Genomic DNA, 24,844 nt, shown 5'->3' with positions numbered 1-24,844 from the left:
TAATTAAGATATTACAAGTCATTTGACATTCAATATGTAAAAATACATGAAATGGATAATGGCTTTCATAAATATAATAGGCTTGTGATGACAAAAGCAATACATCATTATCACCATCATCAAAATAGGATACAAATATTGTTGCAGAATCACTTAATGGCTATTACATTCAGTTAAAGTTGAGAGTAAGAGGATAGCAAAATACAAATGTTTCCTTGTTTGGAAGAGAGCTCCTGCATAATACATAGGTTTTACTGAATGATCACGATCTGAAAAGTTACTTAATAGAAGTAATTTTTCTCAGTAATCTGTTTGCCTGATGGGATTTCTTTTTCTTTAAAAACAGGCACCATTGCCATATCACAAACTTGTTTTATTTATTTTATGATTAGATTTCTAAGACCTTCCAACTCAGACACCTGGATAGTAAGTCCACTTAAGTGTAAGTGTAATTAGTTCTACATTTGTTTTAACCCTGTTCTATAGTTCTGTTTATCTTTATAATCCTGGGTTAGTATTATGAAAGATGAGAAGGCCATGTCTGCAGAATGATTTGGCATTCTATATGAACAAGCTCCTGAGCAGAATCTAAATGCAGGCTTAAAACTATTGAAATGCCTTAATTTACAACTGAACATAATATAGGTCAGCACCTACTGGAAATTATTATGAATAATTAAATCCTACTTCTTTTGGAGTTAATAATATGCCCATATATTTCAACCTTAAGAGTTCATAATACTGGCAACCACTCACAATATTTTAATTTAACGTTTCTGTTCTAAATCTAATCTTATAATTGCCATCTCATGATCTCTCTTTATATAAATGCTCAAATAAATATTACAGATATATTTTGACTTGATCTTGGTAAGCTTTGCCCATTTTGATAACTTCCAGAATGGTATAAACCATTCTTCTTCAGAAATGCACAAGAATTTCATGCAGTACTGAGATCTAAATGGAACCACCCCAGTACAATTGTTTTTGAATGCATTTCTGTACTTTTATTTTTTTTAAAATGTACTGGTAGTCCTTGATTTACGACAGTAACAGAACCTGTCCATTAGTGTCTATAGTTGATATCTACATTAAATAATTATGTTATTAACAACCTCCCCATCCTGCTCTTTCCAATGCATTCATTAAGCAAATATGCAGGTCATTAATTAGAGCATGCGTTTGACTCAGGGGTGGGGGAGAGCATAAGAGGCCTGGTGCAGGCACAGACCCACCTGCATTGTGCCTCCCAAGGCCTCACCCTATTCTCTGAGGTATTCCATGCTCTGCTTCCTGCCCCTTGCAGTCTCCACAGCCCTAAGGGCCTCCTCCCTACCCCACCCCACACAACTGTACACTTATCATAGAAAGATATCCAGAGCTCAGGAAATTGGAGTAGGGAGGACCCCTCCATTGCTGGGCCACATGACACATTTGAGAAGAAATCCTGCTGCTTTTGCTTTCCTTTCTATGCTTTGCTCCCCTAGAGCCAGCTAGTGTGTAAAGTTACCGTTTTTGGCAGTGGGTGAGCTGAAAATAAATCCTGCCGATTTTGCTTTCCGCACAATCCTTTATGTTGCTTTACACTAGTGCTGTTGATCCTGGGGGAAAAAAATATTGCGAGGAAGGCAAAAGTGACAGGATTTATTCTCAGGTCACCCAGCAAGGAAAACTACCTTTCTGCTAGAGCTGCGGGCTTTGGGGGAGCAAAGCATAGCGAGGAAAGAAAAACTGGCAGGATTTATTCTTGATTGTGCCAGCAACGGTCTAGCAATGGAGCAGCCATACTTATCCTGACTTCCTAAGATTTCGATAGCTTTGAAAGCTAAGTGAGTGGGAGTGGGGAGGAATGGGTGGATCCTGCTGGGGTGGCAAACCCTACGGGGACCCAGCGGGGCAAGATGGAAGAGAAATAGGTGGATGGGTTTGTGCAATGTTTCTATGGTTGGTTGCAAGAGCAAATGACCATGAGGGCACTGCAGGTATTGTAACTTTGAAACAGGTTTGTCTGTAGCTTTTGGGGAGGTGTTGTAATGTCAAATGGTCATTAAATGGTCTATTATACCTGGAAGACTACCTGTATAATTAAACGTTTTAAAAAATAGGAATATATTATAATGCAATATATATTTTCATTTAAAATTTGTCCACAAATGTAGATCTTGTAAAACAATATAGCAACATGAATATATAGTTATATATATGTCCTTTAAAATTCTAAAAATTTATATTGATGCAAAAACAGCACACAATAGACTACTGCAGAGAAATGAGCACAGAGAGAACTAAGGATCCCTCATTTCAACAAATATTCTCCTTTATCTGTACAGTAATACGTACAAGAACTAGACCGGGCTTCCGAACCAGGGGTGCAAGACAATATTCCAGGGGGTGCGAAAACTTGGGTTTTCAAAATTATAGCATATATGCATAATTCGTTGCTGTTATTTCAAACTTTTGTAAGGGATGCAAGAATATATCAGAAGCGTTCTAGGGGTGCGGGGTACAGAAAAAGTTGGGAGCCATTGAACTAGACAGATGCTTTATCACTCTTACTATATTTACATGCATGGCTAGATTTATAGGGTAATTAAATACATACACACACACATACACACAACTACAATTGCTCTTCAAGAAAATAAAAATATAGGTTTGTGTGTTTTACTTTTACTATATTGTATTCCTTCCTTCCTTCCTTCCTTCCTTCCTTCCTTCCTTCCTTCCTTCCTTCCTTCCTTCCTTCCTTCCTTCCTTCCTTCCTTCCTTCCTTCCGTCCTGGGAAAGTCACTGAACATTGAAAATGAAACTCGTGGCAGCAGCAGTAATCCAGCAGTGTAGCAGCAACCAATAGCACTGAAGCATCTACAAATTCTCCAAATTTTATTCCCATAGGAGCAATGGGTTTTGGATTTTGGACACATTCTGTAAGTTAGCTCATTTGAGGTACCATGGTTCAGAAATTATTGCCCTTCGACGCACAATTTTGCCCAGTTAAAGGTCATGGCAACGGGAGTTTTAACAGGACACGGATCTGAGAAAATGCATTTATCCTTACTCTTTTGAAATGTTTAAGAATTTATGAATGCCATAAATAATACTCTCTTTCCCATTTATATAAGCATGGCACATTTTCTAACAATAGGTTTACAGTAATAAATTGGGTTGAAGTAGAACAACTTTCTCCAACCTGGCTCTGTTCAGATACACTTTTTTTTTTAAAAAAAATAATTTTATTAAAGTTTACAACATTGAAGTCCAATTACAATAACCCCCAGTCAGGATGAAATCAGGTGGAAAGTTCTTCTGTTGATACGTACTGTACATAATGCTGCATAATCTATTATAATTCAACAGAACTCATATCCCACATAATTCAACTATGAATGTTGATGCCCTTGTAACTGCTACATATTTTTAAATAAATAATAAATGGAAAACTTTTCTAGGGCAAGTAGCTACCCCCAATTTTGAATACTTCTTTGATCAGAGCAGCCCACTCTTTCTTACAGTCTTTCTGACTATATTTTTCCCTATTGACATACTTCATACAGAATTCCATGAATATTTATCTTTTTTATGTTTGAATGTTGAACTATTAGGAACCTGACCTTTCTTGAACAGAAGCTTCCACTGAATGCTACACCAACCTTAAGAAGTCATTCTCAAAAGAAGATTAGCCCTTTTAGGAACTGGGGAATTTAACTATCTTATTACAATGAAGCAGAATTAGTTGTATCCACACTGTGGAATTGAAGCATATTTGCATTTCAAATTGATGGATCAAAGTTTCCAAAAACTAGGAAAGTAATAAGAGGTTTGTCATAATGTGCTACTGAATACAGATATTTTAAGGTTAGGATCATCAGTTTTGCCCTTCAGAGCTGAAAGATTCTGGGAAAAACAACCTTCCTTAATATTGGAGATATTGGAACTTTGCTAAAGAAAATTGTGATACTGTATTTGATACTGGAGTAAGAAAAGGAAAGTGTGCATTACAATATATAAACAAGTTTAGGCTTACATATTCTCTTTTTATGTCATGAAGTGAACAATATTCTTGCTGATATGCAATGGGTCATTATATCAAAGCCAATAACCTATGGTTTGTCTGGGCCTTAGCATGGAAACCATATCAAATGCATGTTAAGCAAACTGGCAAACTATGATTTGCTATTAAACCGAGCTAGGCAATCCTACAGGCACAGCAAAGTATTCATTAGAGCAGCTTGCACCCTGCTCAAGGCAAGAGATCTTATACCATCTTACCCCAATTTGTTCCTTATCTGCTAAGAAATTATGGCAGGTAGGGTCAATGAAAAGAGCCTTTTCCACTTTGGTCCTAGCTCTGTGGCACACTCTCACCACCAGACGTGAGAACTACCTTCACCCTTTTGGCCTTCCAGAAGGTATTAAAACTTGGTTTTACTGGTTGGTTTGGGGGCCCGAGGGGACACTCACCACTGGTGGTGCTTAATGGGTAACAAGATCTCATTCCTATGCTGTCCATCTCCTTTTAGTTTTTTTATATAGTTTTTCTTTAAAATTATGTTTCTACTGTTTGTAAGTTCCCAGAGTCATCTTAATGGTGAGAAGGGTAGCATATAAACAAGCAAATCAATTGCTAAAAAAAGGACAAAGATATATTGTTTTTATTTTACATTCTAGTTTGATAAAATGTAAACTAACTCTTCTGTTTGAAAAATGTGATTGCCCTGTTAGGATAGTCAAGAAAATAAAGATAGCTCAGGATTGAACTGTGGAGTTCTTGGTGTTCTCTTTGAGCTTGGTTATTTGCTTGTAGACATTTCATTACCTGACTAGCTAACATCCTCAGTGCTAGTGAGTGTGTAATTACATGAAACTAATGCAAGCAAAGCAAACTCAGACAGTACAAGGACTCCACAATCAAAAAATGTCAAACCAATATAAGCTGCAAATTGAAGGAAGAGCCAATCACCTAACTTTCTAGGAACTGAATTTGCTTTTGAAGATATAGGAAATATTGCTAAGCATGAAAAACAAAGAAGGCCAAGGATCAAGGCAAGTGTTCACAATCAGAACTATATCCAGTCCAATTTATAGGCCTTGCAAGAAATACAACAAATGAAAAAGAGTTGTGATGAATTTGAAAGGCCTATTTTGGGTTACAGTGCTGAAATAATAGACATTTTAGCAGACAATTTTTACAAGGTGGGTTCTCCTTTAGAAAATATAGATAGGAAGATATGATGGCAAAGAACTAATTAGTGTAGTTTATTTTTCACAATAAGGTATATGATTTGAATAACTGGAGAAGCAATAGTTCAGCACAGATTATGTTTAACATGATGGTACAATTGAACGAGGAGTATTAAGGGAGGGATTTATGGGAAGGGGCATATTTTCAGTAATTAAAATCTACTGCTGAAATGAACTTTTATTGAATTATTTTTTTTTGTTGAAAAAAATAGTTTCTGCAATTATTTTCAGTGCCCAAATTATCTGTGTTGTATCCTTGACAACCAGCAAATTCTTTGCTTGATTCCTTTAGTGAGGTCACTGAATTCATTGTTGGGGAAATTCACAATTAATTAACTTGTTATATAGGATTTCAGTTGCTGTGTTGTCTTTGTCAATTTTCTGGGGCTGAAAACTCTTTATCCAGCAGAAAAAAAATTTTTTTTTAAGTTGGACTACTGCAGTCTCTGACCTAAGGCTGGAAATGTTTAGTGGCTGAGGCTGCAATTAATATTTGTGTGCAGAAACAATGGATGGATCTATGGATCTTTGCATATTAAATATGGCAATAGCACTTAGACTTATATACAGCTTCATAGTGCTTTACAGCCCTCTCTAAGCGGTTTACAGAGTCAGCATATTGCTCTCAACAATCTGGGTCCTCATTTTACCGACCTCGGAAGGATGGAAGGCTGAGTCAACCTTGAGCCGTTCATAATCAAACTCTTGGAGTAAGCAGTGAGTTAGCCTGCAGTGCTGCATTCTAACCACTGCACCACCATGGCTCTATGCATGTGATATATGTGATCCATATGCCTTTTAATGCAAGTTCTTCCCAATGTTTTAAAATCAAGTCCTGTGATCTTGAGATGCTTGGGCAAGATCTGTTTTCATATCCTTACTGTTGGTTCTTGTCAGCCCTATAAAGTAGACCAGACTAAGAAACAAATGCTGTGTGGGCCTAAAGCATTTTTTTTTGTTAGAACAGCTACAGTAACAGAATATTTCAAGTCTGAATATTTCCTCTTTTACCTCTGTGTGAATTGGGGTGCTGCTGCTATCCGAAGCATTTTTGTAGACTACTTTCTTGGTGTGGGTAACTTTTATCTGAACATTGCCTTGGATCTTCATTCTGTCCCTCAAGGCCATCCTCTATACTTTCTACATTTCTTTCTTTGGCTATCCATGGCTTAAAGGAGAAGCCAGATCCAGCAAGCAAGGCCAAAGCAAATTCTTTGAGGTGAAGAGAGACAAAGGCAGACAAAGGAGACATAATAAGACAGCTTGGCCAAATGTAATCTTGGGCATCACAGAGGAATCCCGTTTAGTGAAGTTCTTTTCAGAGAAACAGATCAATTTTGTCTCTTCAGCATTCTGAAGCCAACCGATGCTTTATACAGGTAGCCATAAGGTACCTATAAAAGGCTTCTGTTATACAGGGGGAAAGAATAGTGAGGAACAGGCCGTAACATGATCATAGCAGCACAGCCTGGGCTATCACCCCATCTCTACCCAATTACCATCCAATGCTGGGCAGAGCAAGGGCAGGCCTGCTGGTCTTGATCCTACACTGTATTTTTTACCTGCTGGGAATACAAGGCAAAGCAGAGCAGCTTATCCTGCCCTATTCCTGCCTGCCAACGTTAGTGGATGTAAGCAAAGAGAAGCACAGCTTTGGTGGCTGCCCCACACTGAGTCCAAAGGAACCGAAGTCTGAGAAGTGACCAAGGAAGTGGAGAGAAATCAATGCCTTTGTTCCACATAAGGCAGCTCTTGTTACAAGTAAATGGGAAGCCAAGAAGACTAGCACGGAGTAAGCAAGCTAAGGCAGCAGAGGCAGAAAAGCAAACCTTGCCAGAAATTAGAGTGATCTGAGAAGTAATGGGCTGCTGTGGAAGGAAAAACTGTTTGTTTCTTTGGGAGGCTGTTCAAAACAGAGAGGAGTTTGGCTACGCGAACTGAGATTCAGAGTATAATCTAAGTCCTCTTAAATTTCATGTGCTCATAGAGGAAATGTTCCTTAATTATGAAAAAGGGTTTTGTAAATATCTGAAGGACTATTCCAACAACCCACAACCAAAAAGTGAAGGGACATTGCTTCAGTTGGATGGTTAATTAAATCACTTTCTTCTGCAACGATTTCCTAAACATTTGGAGCATTTCGAAAGATATTCAGGACACAGTTTACTATCTGGAGACTCAAAAAATCAAAAAGAAAAACCCCAAACCCCATCCCTTTTGAGCCTCAAAAACTAATAGTGTTATCAATGCAATGAACATGAATTTGGACAAATTCCAGGAAACAGTGGAGGAGGAGGAGGGAGAGTAGCTGGCATGCTATGGTCCTTGGGGTCCCGAAGAATCAGATACAATTTAATGACTGAACAACAACAACAACATTCCACACAAGATGAAACAAAGCTCTGTAATGCATGGGGACAGTTTCTTTTTTCTTTTCTTTTGGATGGGGATATTTGGGGTGTTAGTTATGCTTGCTATTCTAATTTATTTTACTATTTTAAAGCTTATACAGTAGTATTTATGTCTTTCCCACATCAAAATAACAGGAAATTGTGATGTTTGGAATTTGTGCTCGGTGAGGGCTAGGATATTAAGTCTTCTCCCTCCCCCCAACGCTCTCCAAGAGGGCTGGTTCTGGGGTCTCAAGTTGCCCTCCTTCGTCTCATACAAAAGCATTCATTGCTCAAAATTACGAGCAAAGCAACAGAGAAATATATATATAAATGAACAACAGCCACTTATGATAGTTAACTTTGAAATAGAATACTTTGATAATGTTGACAAATTCCCAAGTCCCTGTGATCTTGGGGCCAGACGAAATTAAGTTGGTGCCTTTTTTGCTTGATAGGAATAATTTGGTTTTGTTTGATTTAAGGAATGCTAAGATCTTGTTGAGCTTAGTTTGGAATTTAAAAACTTTTATGGTTCTTTTCCCCCCACACAATCCTTCCTAATCTTCTAATGCCAACATGTACTATTCATCTCTTTCTTTCCTATCCCTTGGAGGTTTCTTCTACATTATTCTTCACTCCAGCTGGAATCAGTATGAAATACTGAATGTGCCAAATATACTATATCGGGCCATTTATTTTAAATGTCATTGAAACTGCTTAATTTTCACATTTTTGTTTTAAAAATCAAGCTTGTGCTAAATATGTCAACTCCACTTCCCCCCCCCCCCATGGACCACACGTATGCACCAGTGACTCTGCCTATTAAACTAATAGATATATATTTCTTGATACAAGTAGGGCAGATCCACAAGTGAAATTATTCTTGGATGAAACTGATCAGTTCAGCTTAATATGATCCATAGAGTCCCGCTCATGAAGCAACAACTTTAAGCTGCAGTTCTGTTTCAAAAATAGACCTTAACATGACTTCTGTGAGACACTCAGTGATGCTAAGCATAATTATAGAACAGGGATTTATTTTGTTTTATCATTCTCTGCACTGACACTAGGTTGGAGATGTAAAGCAATTTGCAGTTATCCCATTAGCTTATAGTGCAAATATGGAAGAGCTTGATCCCTTTCTCCTTTCCACTTCCCCCATCAAAAGTATATAAAGAGAATAAAATTACTTTGGTTGTACTTACTTCATATTGCAAATATGAAGAGTATGCACATTTATAAAAATCCCCCCTCTTCTACTGCTTTAGTCAATTTGTATTATGATCTGGCTCTCAGACAGCTTTTGGGAGTTATACTTAATTTATGACTTAACAATGACTATTTTTGTCATGGGTGCAAGCCTTTTATTCAACAGCAACTCTTATTTGACTGCATAATACCCTGCAAAAATAACTTGGGGAGTCCAGAACCATCACTGAAGAAAATCCATGTTGTTTACATTTTTAAAAAGACACCTAGATATTTCTGCAGCTTGTAAATATGATAAAATAAGTGCACCATCTCCCAATATCTTCCTTGCCCCAATTATTTTGTTTTTGGGAAATGAAATCTGGTCAGAGTTGTCTTGATTGTAGTGATTATTCCACTGGGGGGTCTGTTAGGAGCAGAATGTGAGAGTTAACAACAAAATGTGTTTACATTCCTAGCTAGATCCCACTGTTTTGTTTGTGCATGGCAGTGTCCTATACCAGGTGTTCCCAACCCCTGGGTTGTGGCTTATTTGGAATTGGGCCACATGAGTGATGGGCCAGCACGCGCACACAACTCAACTTGCCCAAGTAGTGGGCTGGCGGGCACTTGTGTGTATGCAGGCTGGCCCATGACTCATGCAAGTCGAGCTGTATGAGTGCGTGTGCCAGCCCACCACTCACGTGGCCCAGTTCCCCTCTCCCCCCCAGCTGGATCACCAAGTCGCAACGGTTGGGGATCGCAATCCTATACTAATGTGTGTACATGATCTAACAAGATGCAGTTCAGTGGTGAGATAAATAGGGTCTTGCACTTAGGCAGGAAAAATCAAATGCACATATATAGAATAGATGGTACTTGGCTCAACAGTAATAACTATGGCAGTATTTTGGTATCCTAATGGACCATCACTTAAGTATAAGCCAGCAGTGTGCTGCAGCTACCAAAAAAGCCAAAGCAATCCTAGCTGCATTAATAGAGGGATAGCTTCACAATCACGAGAAATGATAGTACACCTTTATACTGCACTAATGAGGCCACACTTGAAATATTGTGTCCAGTTTGGGTCACCACATTACAAAAAGGCGTTAGGACCTGAGAAAGAGTGTAAGATCCTATAAAAAATGCAGAGAAGGTCAACAAAGATAAGAGGCTAAACTGTACGATGAATGGTTAAGGGACCTAGGTATGTCTAGCCTACTGAAAAGAAGTATTAGGGGTGATATGATAATTGTCTTCCAATACTTGAGAATCTGTTTCAGAGAAGAGGTGGTTGACTTATTCTCCAAAGCACCTGAGGGTAGGACAAGAAGCAATGGATGGAAGCTCGTTAAAGAGAGATCCAACTTAGAACTAAGGAGAAATTTTCTGAAAGTGCAAACAATTAATCAATAGAACAGCTTGTCTCCTGAAGTTGAGAGTGCTCTATTGCTGGAAGTTTTCAAGAAAAGATTGGACAGCCATTTGTCTTTGGACTAGAAGATCTCCAAGGCCCCTTACAGCCCTATGGTTCTATCTATAGATATCTAAGCATAAGGATATTTTATTTAGTAAATTTTCCAAAATTTATCTATGGTTTTTAAGTGGAAAACATTTTTCAGGATCTGGAAAATCCTACTGCATGCAATATCATTACTGGAGCAGCAATAATGCCAAAGTTTGAGAAAGAGTCCATGATCTAGCAGAAATACAGGTAATTTTTGGTTAATGACCTGTTGATTAGGGACCATTCAAAGTCACAATGCCCTCCCAAAAGGTAGTTACAACTTGGTTCTGGAGTTCCAATGGCAGCAATCCCCTGCAGTCACATGACCACATTTCGAGTGCTTGGCAACCTTTTCAGACAGTTTCTGGCAAAAAATGCTCATAGGCACGGACTGCCTTGCTCAATGATTGCAGTATTCCCTTAATGTCCACAGCATTCTCTTTATGACCATGGCATTTACTTCATGAACTCTACAAAAGGTTGTAAAATTGAGTCAGACACATGGGTGCCTTGATGTATGACCGTCATGAGTCACAGTTGAAATTCTGGGCTCCATTACAGTTGTAAGTTGGCGACTACCTATAATATGATCATTTCTATGAAATATGTTTTATTTAATCTATTCATCCATTTTCCAAAGAAAGAAGTGCTCTAAGCTCTAAGCTAACACCCAAGATGGTAACAAGATGGCAATAATTACATTTAATATCCCATGTCCAGCCACTTTTAAAGCGTAAGAACAGTAAACCATTGCATTGCTTACTTACCTAGAAACAATTCTCACTGAACAGTGTTACTTCCTCTAAGTACACGTGAAAATGACTATATGTTAATAGGCATAAACCTTGATCTATAAAGGTGTCAAAGAGGTGATATTCTCTTTTGGTTCCATTTTATTCACACATAAAACTGAAGATTGCTTTGATCGAGAGACGATGGCAAATAACAAAAGCAACATCATACTATTAAAATGCAAAGATCATACTATTAAAATGCAAAGTCAGCCCTTTTGTATGTGTGTCGTATTTGTGCACATATCTAAAAATGAGCAGAGCTTCCATTGCAATGGCAATGATGCTGTGTTCTCATTGTGATGAAAGCATTGGACCCTGCAGGTGCTTCCAGTTTCAAATAGTTTTAATAAGCAATTTTCTTTCCTGGAGCTGAAGACATCTCTAGGTTTTGTGCCATAAATTTATAAAAGAGAGGGAAGAAAGTCTGGTTAATTACCTCTGACTCACTTATATATCATTCTAAAATGCTTTATCCATACTTTTATAATTTCCTCTTACACAAATACAAATGCTTACATGACATCCACGTTTGTTCCTATAATGCTAAAATAATATATTTTGTAATGCAACTCTTGTATTAAAAGGCATATATTAAAGATGGTTGCATACAAAATGCATATATTAGGGAAGTTGAATTAAAACTATAGTATGTTTTAATTTTAATGTTGAGGAAATTTGGTAGAAAACACTTGTGAATAAGTATATACAAAAGTAAAACAAATCAGATATATTAATCTCTCTACCCATATGCAGAGCTGGTTATTATTAGTCAGTCCATCAACTAAAACTTACCTTAAGATCAGAAACATCCCGGTAGCATTGTTCAGAGCGGGTGTGGTCTGACAATTGGACATTCCAGAAACAGGGAAGCTGATAGACAAGAAAGGGATTCTGTTTGATGACTGCATTGAAAATGTCCTAGAAAGACAAACAACCAGACAAACAACATTTTTCACCTTGCAGAAAAGCAATTTCATGTTGCAAGCTGTCTTTATAATTATAATAAAAATGTGGATAAACTATAACTCCCCATCTTTGAACAATAATTTATCTTGATTGGGATTTCTATTTTTATTCTTTTAAAGATATTTATGTGTTAGGATTTTAATGTTTTAATGCTGGAGGCTGCCCAGAGTCATTCACTATGAGATGGGCAGCAAATAAATTGAATAAATAAAATAACTAAGAATTGAAAGTCAAGATTTGGGTGTTTTAGTTTTGAAAGAAAAAATTGTCAGTCCTACACTATATTTGTCAATATAGCCTGGAACTTTGCTGCTGATTCACATTTGACAGCTGTTGGGTTCTCAAGAAAGACTAACTATAAAACAAAGCTGCCTACTCCTTTCCTTGTCATGGTTGTTAAAACCTGCCCACATACATTATGTCACTATCAGATCTGAATACTGTATCTTCATAATCAAAGATAAAAAAAACATTTTATAGCAACGTTTGAGGTTAAAAGCATCAAACTGCAAACTAAGAAGGATCAACCAACAAACCATAATAAATTAAAACTTATCTAGATTTAACTGCATTAACAACTTAAAAACAAGAGCTTCAATATATTCAATATTGCTTTTTAAAGGTAAAAAGGTGTGTTTTAATTTGGAGCTAAAAGGATCTACCCTAATCCTTACTATATTTCCCTAGTGAGAGCATCCAATTTTGCAGTGTCCCATAAAGAAAAATCTTTTTTTTAAGTTTAATAATATACTTCTTCTAACAGAAGAGTGTAGATAAGGGCCTTTCTGATTATTAGGAACACTATTTCTTTAGATATTGACTTTCCACATTGTTTGACTAGTTATACTGTATGCCATCAAGTTGGTGCTGACTCCTAACAACCAAAGAGATATTCTCCAGCATGATCTCTTTCTAGCCTGGATCCCTCAGATCTTCCATTGGGTATATTTGTTGCACTATGAATTCATCTGTCAGTCATTTGATTTAGACCAGCTTGGAAAACAGACATCACAAATACTAGAATGTTGTTGATGTAGGCCAGTGGTGGCGAACCTATGGCACGGGTGCCAGAGGTGGCACTCAGAGCCCTCTCTGTGGGCACACGTGCCATTGCCCCAGCCTTGACTCCCCCTGAGACCCCCTCACCAGCAGCCCCCCTGGAGGAGTCACCCCTGAGCGTGGCCCACGCGGAGCAGCGCAGCCAAGGACATGGCAGCCAGGCAGCGTAGACAAGACTCTGCCCTCACCCCCCATCATGCACAGTTGATGCTGTGGGACGCCGGCAGAGGGCGTGGCTGCCATGGCGCTGCTGGGCTGCCTGGGCAATCTGCGGCGGGCCCTGGAGGCAGTGAGTGGCCCTGCAGGCAGGCGGGGTGAGGGCAGGGCAGGGGGTGGAGCAGGGGGCGGGGCCAGTTTTTGGGCACTCAGTCTCTAAAAGGTTCGCCATCACTGATATAGGCTATAACCATAGAAAATCTGACAGAGCTTCCCTTTCCCTCTCTTTCATACCAAACACAGTCAAAGCAGGCCAATCTTGAGTTTTCTTTTGGAAAACACACTTCACTGTTTTCCTAGGTAGAGTTCACTTTACTTGAAGGCAAACTCTGTATTCCTCTATATAGCCATCTCTTTCCCACCTTTCCCAGCATTATAGACTTTTCAAGAGAGCTAGAATTTTGCATAATGTGTTCTAAATATGATAATTTGAGTTTGGTTATTTCGGCTTCAGGTGGGCTTTAATAATGAGCCTTGGGTTAGGCTTAAAAAGCAATGCTATTCTTTCAGAATTTTAGTGAAGGAATATAGTGGCCTCATTTGACACACTACTCAGAATCAAAGTAGTGGAGTTCTGACTCCGCTGAAGCTTCTCAGCTATCATGAAATATACTTATGCATAAGGTCCAACAGTAATCTAATATATTATCAGTGGTATCTCTTCAACAGTGTGAGGAAAAAAGTGATAAATTTGAAAGAAATAATAGAGAGTTTGGATATTTATCACTTTTTTGTTGATAATGATGGTGGTGGTGGTGTTGAATAGGAAGAAAATTCAGAGAACATTGCAAAAAAGCCATACTTTGAATAAAAAAGGATAACAAAATAAGCTAAAAAGACATGGAATGTGGGGGGAGTAAAAAACAAAATATGGTCAGATAAAACATATACAGGTACTTAGATATGTATCATCCTGGAAATGCAGTATGTGATTAAATATCATCAAAGCTAATAGTTAATCCAAAATGCTTCAATCACTTCTGCCTTCAGTTCAGAATGGGTATTGATTATAAGATTATACTTTTCAGACCAGACAGTTAAATTGAATTCCATATATAACCCTCATATTTAAACCAAGGCTGCCTCACTTGAAACTTTTTTACAAGGATCTTGGTATCTATTGGAAAAGCACTATCTTTTTGACTGTCTACTTTCCCACCAACCTATCATTTAGCACTATATGTAGAATACTTGGTAGGAAAAAGTGATTGATCCTAACCCATTACATTGCAGAAGTAATGAAACAGTGCCTACATCAGTGTTTCTCAACCTTGACAATTTTAAGGCATGTGGACTTCAACTCCCAGAATTCCACAGCCAGCATTGCTGGCTGTGGAATTCTGGGAGTTGAAGTCCACATGCCTTAAAATTGTCAAGGTTGAGAAACACTGGCCTACATATATCACTGCTTACAGTTTTTTCCTAGAAAGAGGAAAAAAATAATAGAATAACTCATTTTCTTATCTTGCAATATTGGGCAACAATCGTCCAGTCTCTAGCATTTCCTGTTTAAGAAAGATTTCAGAGATTTTTTTTATGAAATATCATTTACTGAGACTCTGGATAAAGCAGGTTATCTTGAAGCTTTTCAGTTAAACTTTGATCTGGTTGTGTGATGAAAACTGGAAACTTTATGAATAACTTGTGAGTGGAAGGAATACTGTTTTTTTGGGATTTTGAGACCACTGAGCAGTTATGGAACTCATCAACCACAGTAGATTATCTTTGAGGTCTGGGGCTATTTTGCAATGGTTCTAATTATTCTCATTTGGTAGTTCCGGAGGTAATTCATCAGTTCAGAGTGAAGTTTCACCAATATGCAGATGATATACCGACCTGTATATTTTCACAACAGGCTAAGCAGGAGATACAATGTATCTTCTTAACCAGTGTTGGAAGTTGGGGACTGGCTGGAATAAAAGTAGCTCAATTTATTTTTATTATTAAGGTGGAATTGCGGTCTATTCTAAAAATCATCTGGCTCATTTTGAACTTGTTATTTGGCTTTGGGAGGAATTGCAGTTCCACAATCTTCGATCCTCTTTGATTCATGGTTTCTACTTGATCAGAAAATGGCGGCTGTAGCCAAGAAAATCTTAGCTAAATTGCTAAAGGCCCAAAAGTTTTTTGCCTGGGAAGCTCTATCAAGAAAAAGTTATGTTTTTCACTTGAAAACTTCAAACTGCTGATGGGTATGAGCTCTTACAGGAATATTTCATCAAGACTCTAAGCATTGTATTGGATACCTGTGTTTCTGGATATAATTCTGCTGTTTTCACCTATAGAGCTTTGTATGGTTTGGACAGAATACTTTTGGAACATCTTCAAGTCACCTGTCCTTTGTGCTGTGCAATCTTTTAAGGAAGGAATGCTTCAAATACATTTTCCTTTCAAAATGTTAGACTCTTGGAAATAAAAAGTAGGAGTTCTCCTTGGCTGTTTCAGGTCTTTGGAGAAGCTTGCCCAATCCCAAAGTCTGGATAGCCTCTCTCTAAGGCTCTAAGTTACTCTAGAGCTATAAATTTATGAGAACTGTCAAAAATCTATGGAATGAGGCAGATACAAATACTGGAATAAAGAGTTGCGAGCCAAGGAGAATTGTGTTTTAAGACGGATGGCTATATAAATTTCCTAAATAAGTGAAATATCAATAAAAAACAGATTATATGGAAAATAGCTCTCATGACACAGGATATGTCATAGTGTTTTCTTGAGGAACATCAACATCACCGAACCAATTATGCTTTTACAATTAAACCATCTAATAAGCATAATGTGAGATATTTAATTTGGCATTAAAATATATATTACAGATATGTTGCCATATTCAATAAAATTGGGGAGATTTTTGTGATGGTATTCTGACATCTGACACTGTTGGAAGATATCAGCCATTTAGACATAATTTGTTCAAAGAAGGGAAAGATAAAAATAAATTTGTTTTGGAAGTTGTAGCATAATCTTGCCAGGTACAGGGGATCCTCAACTTATGACCAGTTGTTTAATGACCACGCAACATTTCACAAAGCACTTCTGGTCATTGTAAAACGTCACTCCAGCCACTCCAGGAGTCACATGATTGTGATCTGGGTGCTTGGCAACATGTTGCACTTATGACTGCTCGCCAAATGCTCCATGGTCAGGTGATCTTCATTTGCAATCTTCTTTGCCACTTCCCCAGAAAGTCAGTGGAGAAGCTGGCAGGGAAGGTCGCAAACTGCCCCTGCTTGCCCAAAGATTTCCTCTCTGCTCCATGCCTGGAAGTGGAAGTGGAACGGTTACTTTTGGTTACAGAAATGAAGCTCAGATGCCACTTCATTTCTTCAGCTCAGCGCAGGAGTTCCCATCCTAAAATATAATTTTTAAAAGGCAAATTGAAAGCCAAATTAAATTTATACATATGAACTCTGGAGTAGTAACAGTGGCCTTCCACAAACTGTGCAGAAGGAAATTATTTTGGAATGGTAGCTGAACTTAGGAGTTTTGAAACAGATTTTGATCGATTTTGTATCAGAACATTAATTGCTTCACATATCTGTATCCTTTCTGAAAAAATGGAGTAATGAATCGTCTCCAACTCCCAAGTGTGCTCTGAGGATAATATCCTTAATGTCTGTGAGGCACTCAGATGATATGGTAGAAAATGAAAAAGACAAAGGTGATTATTAAAGTAGGAGACAGGCGAAATCATAAAGAACGCTTGTCGAACTGACAATGGCAAAACTAATATAGAAGAAAATGATACTTTTAAAGCTTCTTCAAAGTCTGCAGCTTTCCATTTCTAAAAGGGGGGCTCCTGAAGGTGAGCAGAAAATAGGCTTAAAAAAAAAGCTAGATCAAGCCAAAGACTTCCCTCATCTGTACATTATGCTTTTCAAAAACAATTTACTACAATTTTATGATTCATTCTCAATTATTTTGTTCATAAGTTGTTTAAACAGCATAGTGACCAACAGAGAAAATAGCATATAATATTTAAATAGTTAAATGATTCTTAAGTTGTAAAATTCCTATCCTAAAAAGATTTCACCCTGAATACCTACAAATTGACAAAAGCGTGCTTCTTGAAAGCTACTTCCAATACGTCAACATAGTTTGCTTATATAATCTGTATCAGCACTCTGGTTATTCTGGGAAAGTTGGATTTGTTGTTCTCACACCAGCAAGCATCCATTTTTAGAAAAATCCATGTACAGGTACTGCTTGACTTATGATTACAATTGGGACCTGAATCTCCATCGCTATGAGAGTCACACCTGATTTTAATGACCCTTTTTGGTTTGGTAGTTAAGTGATCGCACTGTTATTAAGTGAATCCAGCTTCCCCTTTTGACTTTGCTTGTTGAAACTTGCCTGGGAAGGTTGCAAATGGAGATCACCTGAGTTGCAACCACTGTAAATACCTGCTGATTGACAAGCACCTGAGTTTTGATAAAGAGGCTATGGGAATGTTGTGATGGTTGGAAATGTGAGAAACGGTCATAAGTCACTTTTTTCAGCACTGCCATAACTTTGAATGGTCACTAAACATGGTTGTAAGTCACTGCAGTGAACCATCAACATTGGCTGGAAAAGTTCTGTAATGTACGTGGTAAGACTTCTCTTTCCATTCCCTACTTTCAGGGGTAATCCTGATGTCAGCACACACTCACCTGGTCGGCCAATGAGGTGGAGAGCATGCTCATTAGCTCTCTTTCAGCTGTGAGTCTCCACATCTGCTCCCATTTCATCTTGCGCAATTTATCCAGAAGTAACAGAATAACCCCTGGAATCAATAAGCAATGCAAACAAAGAAAAAGGTGAGCTGCAGTGAAAATGGCAAAAAGCAAGGCCTTCGTGCTTCAGCATGGTTGTATCAGGATTAAAACAGAAGCTTTATTAACTCCAAACTATGATGAACAGTTCTATTATGTTGAGGAAAATTGGGGGTGGGGAGAGTTAGCCTAAGAAACCTCACAAATTAGAAGCATTCCTTAATAAACAATTGGATCTCTTTGTGTCAATCTACCTGTCAAATAACACAAACAATTTTCAATTACATCTCAGGGTTTTAAATGACAGAAATATGTGCATGCCAGAAAGCAAATTTGGTGTTTTCAGATGGAGAGTTCCAGGCAGTAGCAATCAAATGACATTGTAAAGGAAGTCGATCTTTTCCACTTAATTGATCTTTTCCTGGTTAAAAAAAGAAATAGAAAAATGCAGGCAGTTTGCAAATAGAAGGCTCATCTTAAAACATCCAGCATTTTCAGAAGAAAAAAAAAACATTTTAACCATTCCATCAACAACCACTCCTTTATCTATATTGGACAAAACTTTTGAGAAAGATGTATTTTTCATATGTCCCTACACAAAGTTAATAAAGGGACCAATATAAATATCAGACTAAGTTATATTGGATAAGGTGACTGGCAATATAGAAATCTTTATGTAAATTAATTATATTGAATGCAGTATTCATTATCAAGAGTACAACATTTGTTACAGTCAGTTTCCTTTCCATCTGGACTGCCTGTTCTACACATGGATGATTAATCATCAAAAGATTAGTAGATCAAAGGACTTTAATGCATACTTGCACACATCTTCACTAAAATTTTAAAGCTCCACAAGACTGACATAATGTAGGATGTATTCCCCAATAATACTTCAATGTTTATACTGGGTTTGCTGCTGAGCAGATGCAAAAGGGGGGCTAGCAGTGATGATGTTACCTAATTTGGGTAATGAAATATCTGCAAGAAAACAACTAAACTCAGAGAGCACCGAGGATCCCACATTTTCAACCCTGAGCTACAAATATTCTTCTTTAATGTTACCATAAGCAAAAGGTATTGAAGCACCTTATCCTGAACCATCAGGTAAGGATGAGGTACTATGATGCTTTGAGTAGTAAGTTTGGAGAGACTTCTTGGTGACTTCATGAAATTCCCCTATGAATGATATGTGCAGTACTAATGTACCCATATGACATTGGCTAAGATTTCAAGCACTTTTAATAGATATGGCAGAAAATTTCTGTCAAAGAAAGATCAGCCCCTCCCCAATCATCAGATTAGAAGGGAAGTTATTTTTTGAAAAACAGTGAACTCCTGTGTCTGACAGAGAAATATATACAAAAACTAAAAATTAAATATTTTATAAATATTATGAAAATAAATGCCACAATGATTCACCAGGTTTAAAAACAAAATTACGTAATAGTTCAACTACCTATTTGTTTCTTCCCTGCTGCAAAAAAAAAAAAAAAAAAAGGATTTGTGGAGGATGGGGGAGGGAGAACTCCCTTTATAATATTCTGTGATGAAATCTTAACCAGCCTTTTTCAACATGGAACAATTGATTCCTTTTGCTGTTGTTTAATTCTCTGAAAAGGAATTTTAATCCTGCCTGGAGTTTGCATAGATGGCTAGAATCAGAAAGACTATTTGTGCCCAAGAATATCACAAAGGAATTATCCCTGAGATTGAAGATCAGGTTAAAGCAGAATCTTCTATCACAAATTCAGATTAGGGATAATAAAATGCCCCTTTCCAACTTGAGATGGCAAGGATTTAGTTAATAAGAATGTAATACATTCAAAAGGATAGAAAATGAATCTTCCTTCCCTCATTCCCTCACATTCTTTGGAAATAGTTTTTAATTTTTATTTATGAAACAAGAAAAATGATCTAATCACCACTTCTTTAATATAGCTGCCTGGGAAGCATTTACTATATCTCCACTCCATTTTCTCTATTCTTTCAAGCATGCAGATAACCCTGTCCTGGCTAAAGAGATTAAGGGGTTATCAACAAGGCATCTGACAGATAACCAAAGGGGATTTAAAAACAACATATCTGAGAACAAACTAATAGATTGGATGATACAAGACTAGAAGTGTGCTCACAAGAACACAGAGGTTTAATTTATACTCATTCTTAAATAAACATAAATAGTTCCACTCTTAAAGCAATTTTGTTTTAACATAATCAAATCCAGGGCTCTGAGGATCAGAAATGAGCACTGCTATAAAGAACGTAATCACCCATATTTTTCAGCAGTTTGCAATGTTTATTTCCACAATGAAAAAAAAGGAGAGAGAGAGAGAGAGAGAGAGAGAGAGAGAGAGAGAGAGAGAGAGAGAGAGAGAGAGAGAGAGAGATGTTTTCTAGTAGATATTAGCAAGATTAGGGAATGTATGCTGGAGAAGCAAATTAGTTCTATTCATTTAAATATTGCTCAGTGTATCCCTGCAGATACTGTACATATATACAAAAAAGTGGCTAAAAAAGAATAGGTTTCTCTTTCCAGCACTAGAGGCTCAAAATGAATTAATTCCAAAGCTGACTACCAAATTCTATAACCATGGTATTCGGTGTACGAGGTGTGAGTTACTGTATAAGGCCTGCTTTTCCCTAGCATCATGCTATATTTAAAATGATAAGTAACAGAATACAGGGTAGAAAGGGAGTTGTTCTCATCTGTTATGTTGGCAAAAAAAGACCCAGGAGGAGAAGAGAAATCAAAGGACCTTTTTCCCCTTAGATATCTGGTCTCAATATGGAATATTTCATATTTCAGAGACAGCATAGCAGTATAACCTGCTATGGATGGAAAAGTTGGTCAACAAAAAAGCACCTGAAGTGAAAGGGAGATAGAAGTGGAGTTAATGAATTAACAAGAGAACAGATAGCCATGAAGGCTTCTTTTATAAATAAAAGCAGTATTACCAAGACACGCAGTCTTATGCAATTCATATTCAGCCAAAGTGCCTTAATAGTTATGGATAAAAACAGACATCTCATTTTTTTTTTAAAAAAAATCTTTCTACACCTTAGCTTTTACACTCCAAGTCTCTCTTGGGAGGCTCCCAAGAGTTTGGGTATTCTTTTTATTAATAATAAATGAAACTTAACATGTTGAATCGCCTACACTTCATGGTCAAATCCAGTGAAACATCTTATTGTTATATTTCAAACGCTTGGAGATGAAGGCTGCCATCACATTGTAACAGTTTAAAATACTTTCATTTATTTATCAGAATTGTGCAGTAATCTGGATTCAAAAAGGAAAAGGTGATTTGAAGCCTGTGGGGACAGGTGTAACATGTCAACAAATATTTTAAGAAGCTAGGTCTTTTCTTGGCATTGTGTTGGTTGATTCCAGGGAAAGATGTATTTGATTGAATGAGTTGCCAGCAGGTATGCTATTTATGACCTGTAGTGAGTAGTCAAGGCATTAATGATGTACCTAACCATCCAGCAGGAATCCCAGATGCTGATGCAGCCATTGGTGAAAGGAAGGGTCTGCACTGTATGAAGAACTGAGATAGAAACGTGGCATGTTCAAGGAATGAGCCAAGGTAAATTGGATATTATCAAATGGGAGATGGTTGAGTTGAAAATCAACCTCCTTGGGTCAATGAGCTACACTGGATAGACAAAGCTATTTCCAGTCTGAAGAATTCACTATCTGTTACTTGGATAATGATACCAGCAAAGCAAATTGATTGTTGGCATTTATCACAAATAAGAAACCACTCAAGCAGTGGACAGCTTCTCAACAGTTAATAATAGCCTTGTAACCATCCAAATCTGTGCTAAGCTCCTCAAAATCAGAGTTGTAAACGTCTATACCCCAACAACTGATGCAAATAGAGGGTTTTGATATCAGCATTGAAATAACTCTGAAGCAAATTCCCCCAAAAGACATGGTTTATGAACTGGGTGATTTCAATGCAGTTTTGGACTTGGGAAAAGGAAAGGCACAGATGATCATTTGTTTCAGTTTATCTTGAAATTTTATTTTGAATCATGAATACCTGGTTCAAATAGCACAAGCATCACTTATACATTTGAACTGCACCAAATAAATGGCACCATAATCAAATCAGCTATGTTCTATGCAGCTATGAATGGTCCAGTTCAATCCTCAGTGCCAAGATATATCTGGGTATTAACTGTGGATCAAATAATAAACTGAGTAAAATTATGCAACAGCAAAAAGACAGCATCATCAATTCTTGATCATGACAAGCTGTAGAGAGCCTTAGAAGATTTGGTGATAGCAACACATCTAGTTCAGTTGGTACAGTAGCTGTACACAAATCAAGAAGTCACAGTGCAAACATCATATGGAGACACTTATTGGTTCAAGATAGAGAAAGGACTGCAACAAGGTAGCATTCTTTCACCTTTCTTGTTCAAACTCTATCCCAAATTGGTCATGAGGAAGTGGCAACTTGAAGAATTAAAAACCAAAGAAAAGATTGGAGGAACATCAATAAATTTCAGTACTATAACAACACAGGTCTCCTCCCATTTTTTCTTATCACGGAAACATAAGGCTGGTTAATTCGTCATTCATCACCAGGCCAATAAGTGAGTTCTACAGCTGTGTATACTAAGCATAGTACTGGCCAACGGGTTGATAAACTTTCATGCTGTGGTCCCTAAGGTGACAATGATAATGCAGGTCTTATCAATCAAATGCTATTACACGTAATCCTGGACTTATGACTGTAATGGAGCCTGCAATTTCCATTGAAAGTCTTGATGGTTGCAAGTCAAAGAACCTATATGACCAACCTCCTTTTATGCCTTTTTTGTGGTGGTTATTAAGTGATTGCTGTGACTGATAAACAAGTCAATGCATTTCTATAGCCATTGTTTGCCTGAAAAAAAGTAATAAATCAGTGCAACCAGCTATACAGATGAGACGATTGCCAAGCATCCAAAATATGGTTATATGATTGCAAGGGGTGGAGATGCCACCATCAGAATTCTGGAAACAGGTCCTAAGTATCTTTTGGGGAGGTTTGTGGTAACTTTAAATGTTCACTAAGTGACTGTTAAGCAAAGACTATTCGAAGTCCATACATCTTCTTGCATTTTGGGGGAAATTCTAGGGCTGTGCTGCAGTTCAGATTCAGTACCCAAAAGGTGTGCAGGGGACTGCAAGCTTAGCATCTGTCTGCTTCACCTTAAAATGGTTTGTATCTTTTCCTAGAACTGTATGTTGAGACAGGTGCTAGGTTTGAATCCCGGATGCTCTGGAAGTACCTCATGCAGATCAAAACTGAACAGCTACACAGCATGAACAAACAGCTCAAGGAAAACAACTCAGTATGTGGCAGCTGAAAAAAAAAGACACAATCCTTTATGGAACATTAGGAAAGGAGCTGTAGATAAAATTGACAGTAATATGTATATTTTATAGAAAACTGTTATATCACTCTAGCAGGAGACTGAAGATGAAATGTCCCTTGTGGTGCTATGAAAAAAAATCTGTCCTTTTTTAGTTGTATTATAATGTTGCACATAAGCACGCAAGAGCAGAATGTGCATCTTTGCCATCACAACACTTTTCATCATTTCAGTGGAACTGCTGGTTACTGTGAACACTCATCACCATAAAAGTTCTACTCAGAAGTAAAAGAGGAAAGAAAAGACCAGCTGTGACTATATAACAAACTAGCAGAGGAGGACTGCATAAAATCACAGCTTTCTTTAAGTCTTTGTTATTAGCTACTTTCTGTGGTATGGGTCATGGACTGGAAAATTCCAAATTAAGTGCTTTTGAATTTAGCACTATTAATTAATTCTGCAATCTACTTTGAATGCCTCTTTTTAAACTAGGCAAGAAAAGTTTCTTAGAAGATGTGTCTGTGTGAATATGCATGTTTATGCATATGCATGTGAGTGTACATGTGAGTGTGTATGTATGTGTGTATATATGTATGTATACCATGTTATATATGTGTGTATATATATGTATATGTATGTATGTGTATGTTTTCTGAAGTTTTCACGGGTGTTTGTATGTAGGTCTTTGGTTATTCGGGTTTTCTCCCGCATAAAATTGGAAGTGTCTTGGCGACGTTTCGACGAAGTCACATTCGTCATCTTCAGGCTGGTGTTTTCGGCTTCTTGCTTCTAGGAGCAATGTGTGATTGCAGCTGTTTCTTCCTTCCAATCAGAGCACAGCCAACCCCCCATCCAATCAGAGCACAGCCAAGCCCCTAACCAATCAGAACACACCTCCACCCAATCAGAACACAGCCAAACTCCCACCCAATCAGTTCATACCCCCACTGGCAGTTAAAAGGAAGAAACAGCTGCAATCACACATTGCTCCTAGAAGCACGAAGCCGAAAACACCAGTCTGAAGATGACGAATGTGACTTCGTTGAAACGTCGCCAAGACACTTCAAATTTTACGCGGGAGAAAACCCGAATAACCAAAGACCTACATACACACACATACTAGGAATGGTACATACATGAAGAAATCTATATCTTGCCTTTCCAATTTTTCCAAAAATTGCTAACAATATAAAAATTAAACAAACAAAAAGTATATCCCAAAATGAAATTTTATCTCAATGATGAAACACTATTTATTCAGCAGTTCAAGAAACTATAAGAATAAAAATGGAGTAAGGATCACCTAAAATGGGACAGGACAACTGCCCTAACCCTCTGTGGGGACATAATATT

At 37.6% G+C, this 24,844-nt stretch overlaps 1 protein-coding gene across 1 annotated transcript in view; it reads right to left on the bottom strand.

Moving 5' to 3' along the window:
• LARGE1 (LARGE xylosyl- and glucuronyltransferase 1) overlaps positions 1-24,844 on the bottom strand; it is a 188,488-nt gene that overhangs the window by 41,347 nt on the left and 122,297 nt on the right. The window contains exons 6-7 of the mRNA XM_015812827.1: positions 18,017-18,129; positions 11,916-12,041 (exon numbers count right to left, since the gene is read on the bottom strand). Coding sequence (XP_015668313.1) covers positions 11,916-12,041; positions 18,017-18,129 — 239 coding nt within the window. The remainder of the gene's footprint in view (positions 1-11,915; positions 12,042-18,016; positions 18,130-24,844) is intronic.

This window comes from Protobothrops mucrosquamatus, unplaced genomic scaffold (genome assembly GCF_001527695.2).
Source record: "Protobothrops mucrosquamatus isolate PMUCROS unplaced genomic scaffold, P.Mucros_1.0 scaffold113, whole genome shotgun sequence".
Classification (NCBI taxonomy): domain Eukaryota; kingdom Metazoa; phylum Chordata; class Lepidosauria; order Squamata; family Viperidae; genus Protobothrops; species Protobothrops mucrosquamatus.
The sequence above is the reverse complement of the archived record's forward strand: the minus strand, read 5'-3'. Positions and strand labels throughout refer to the sequence as shown.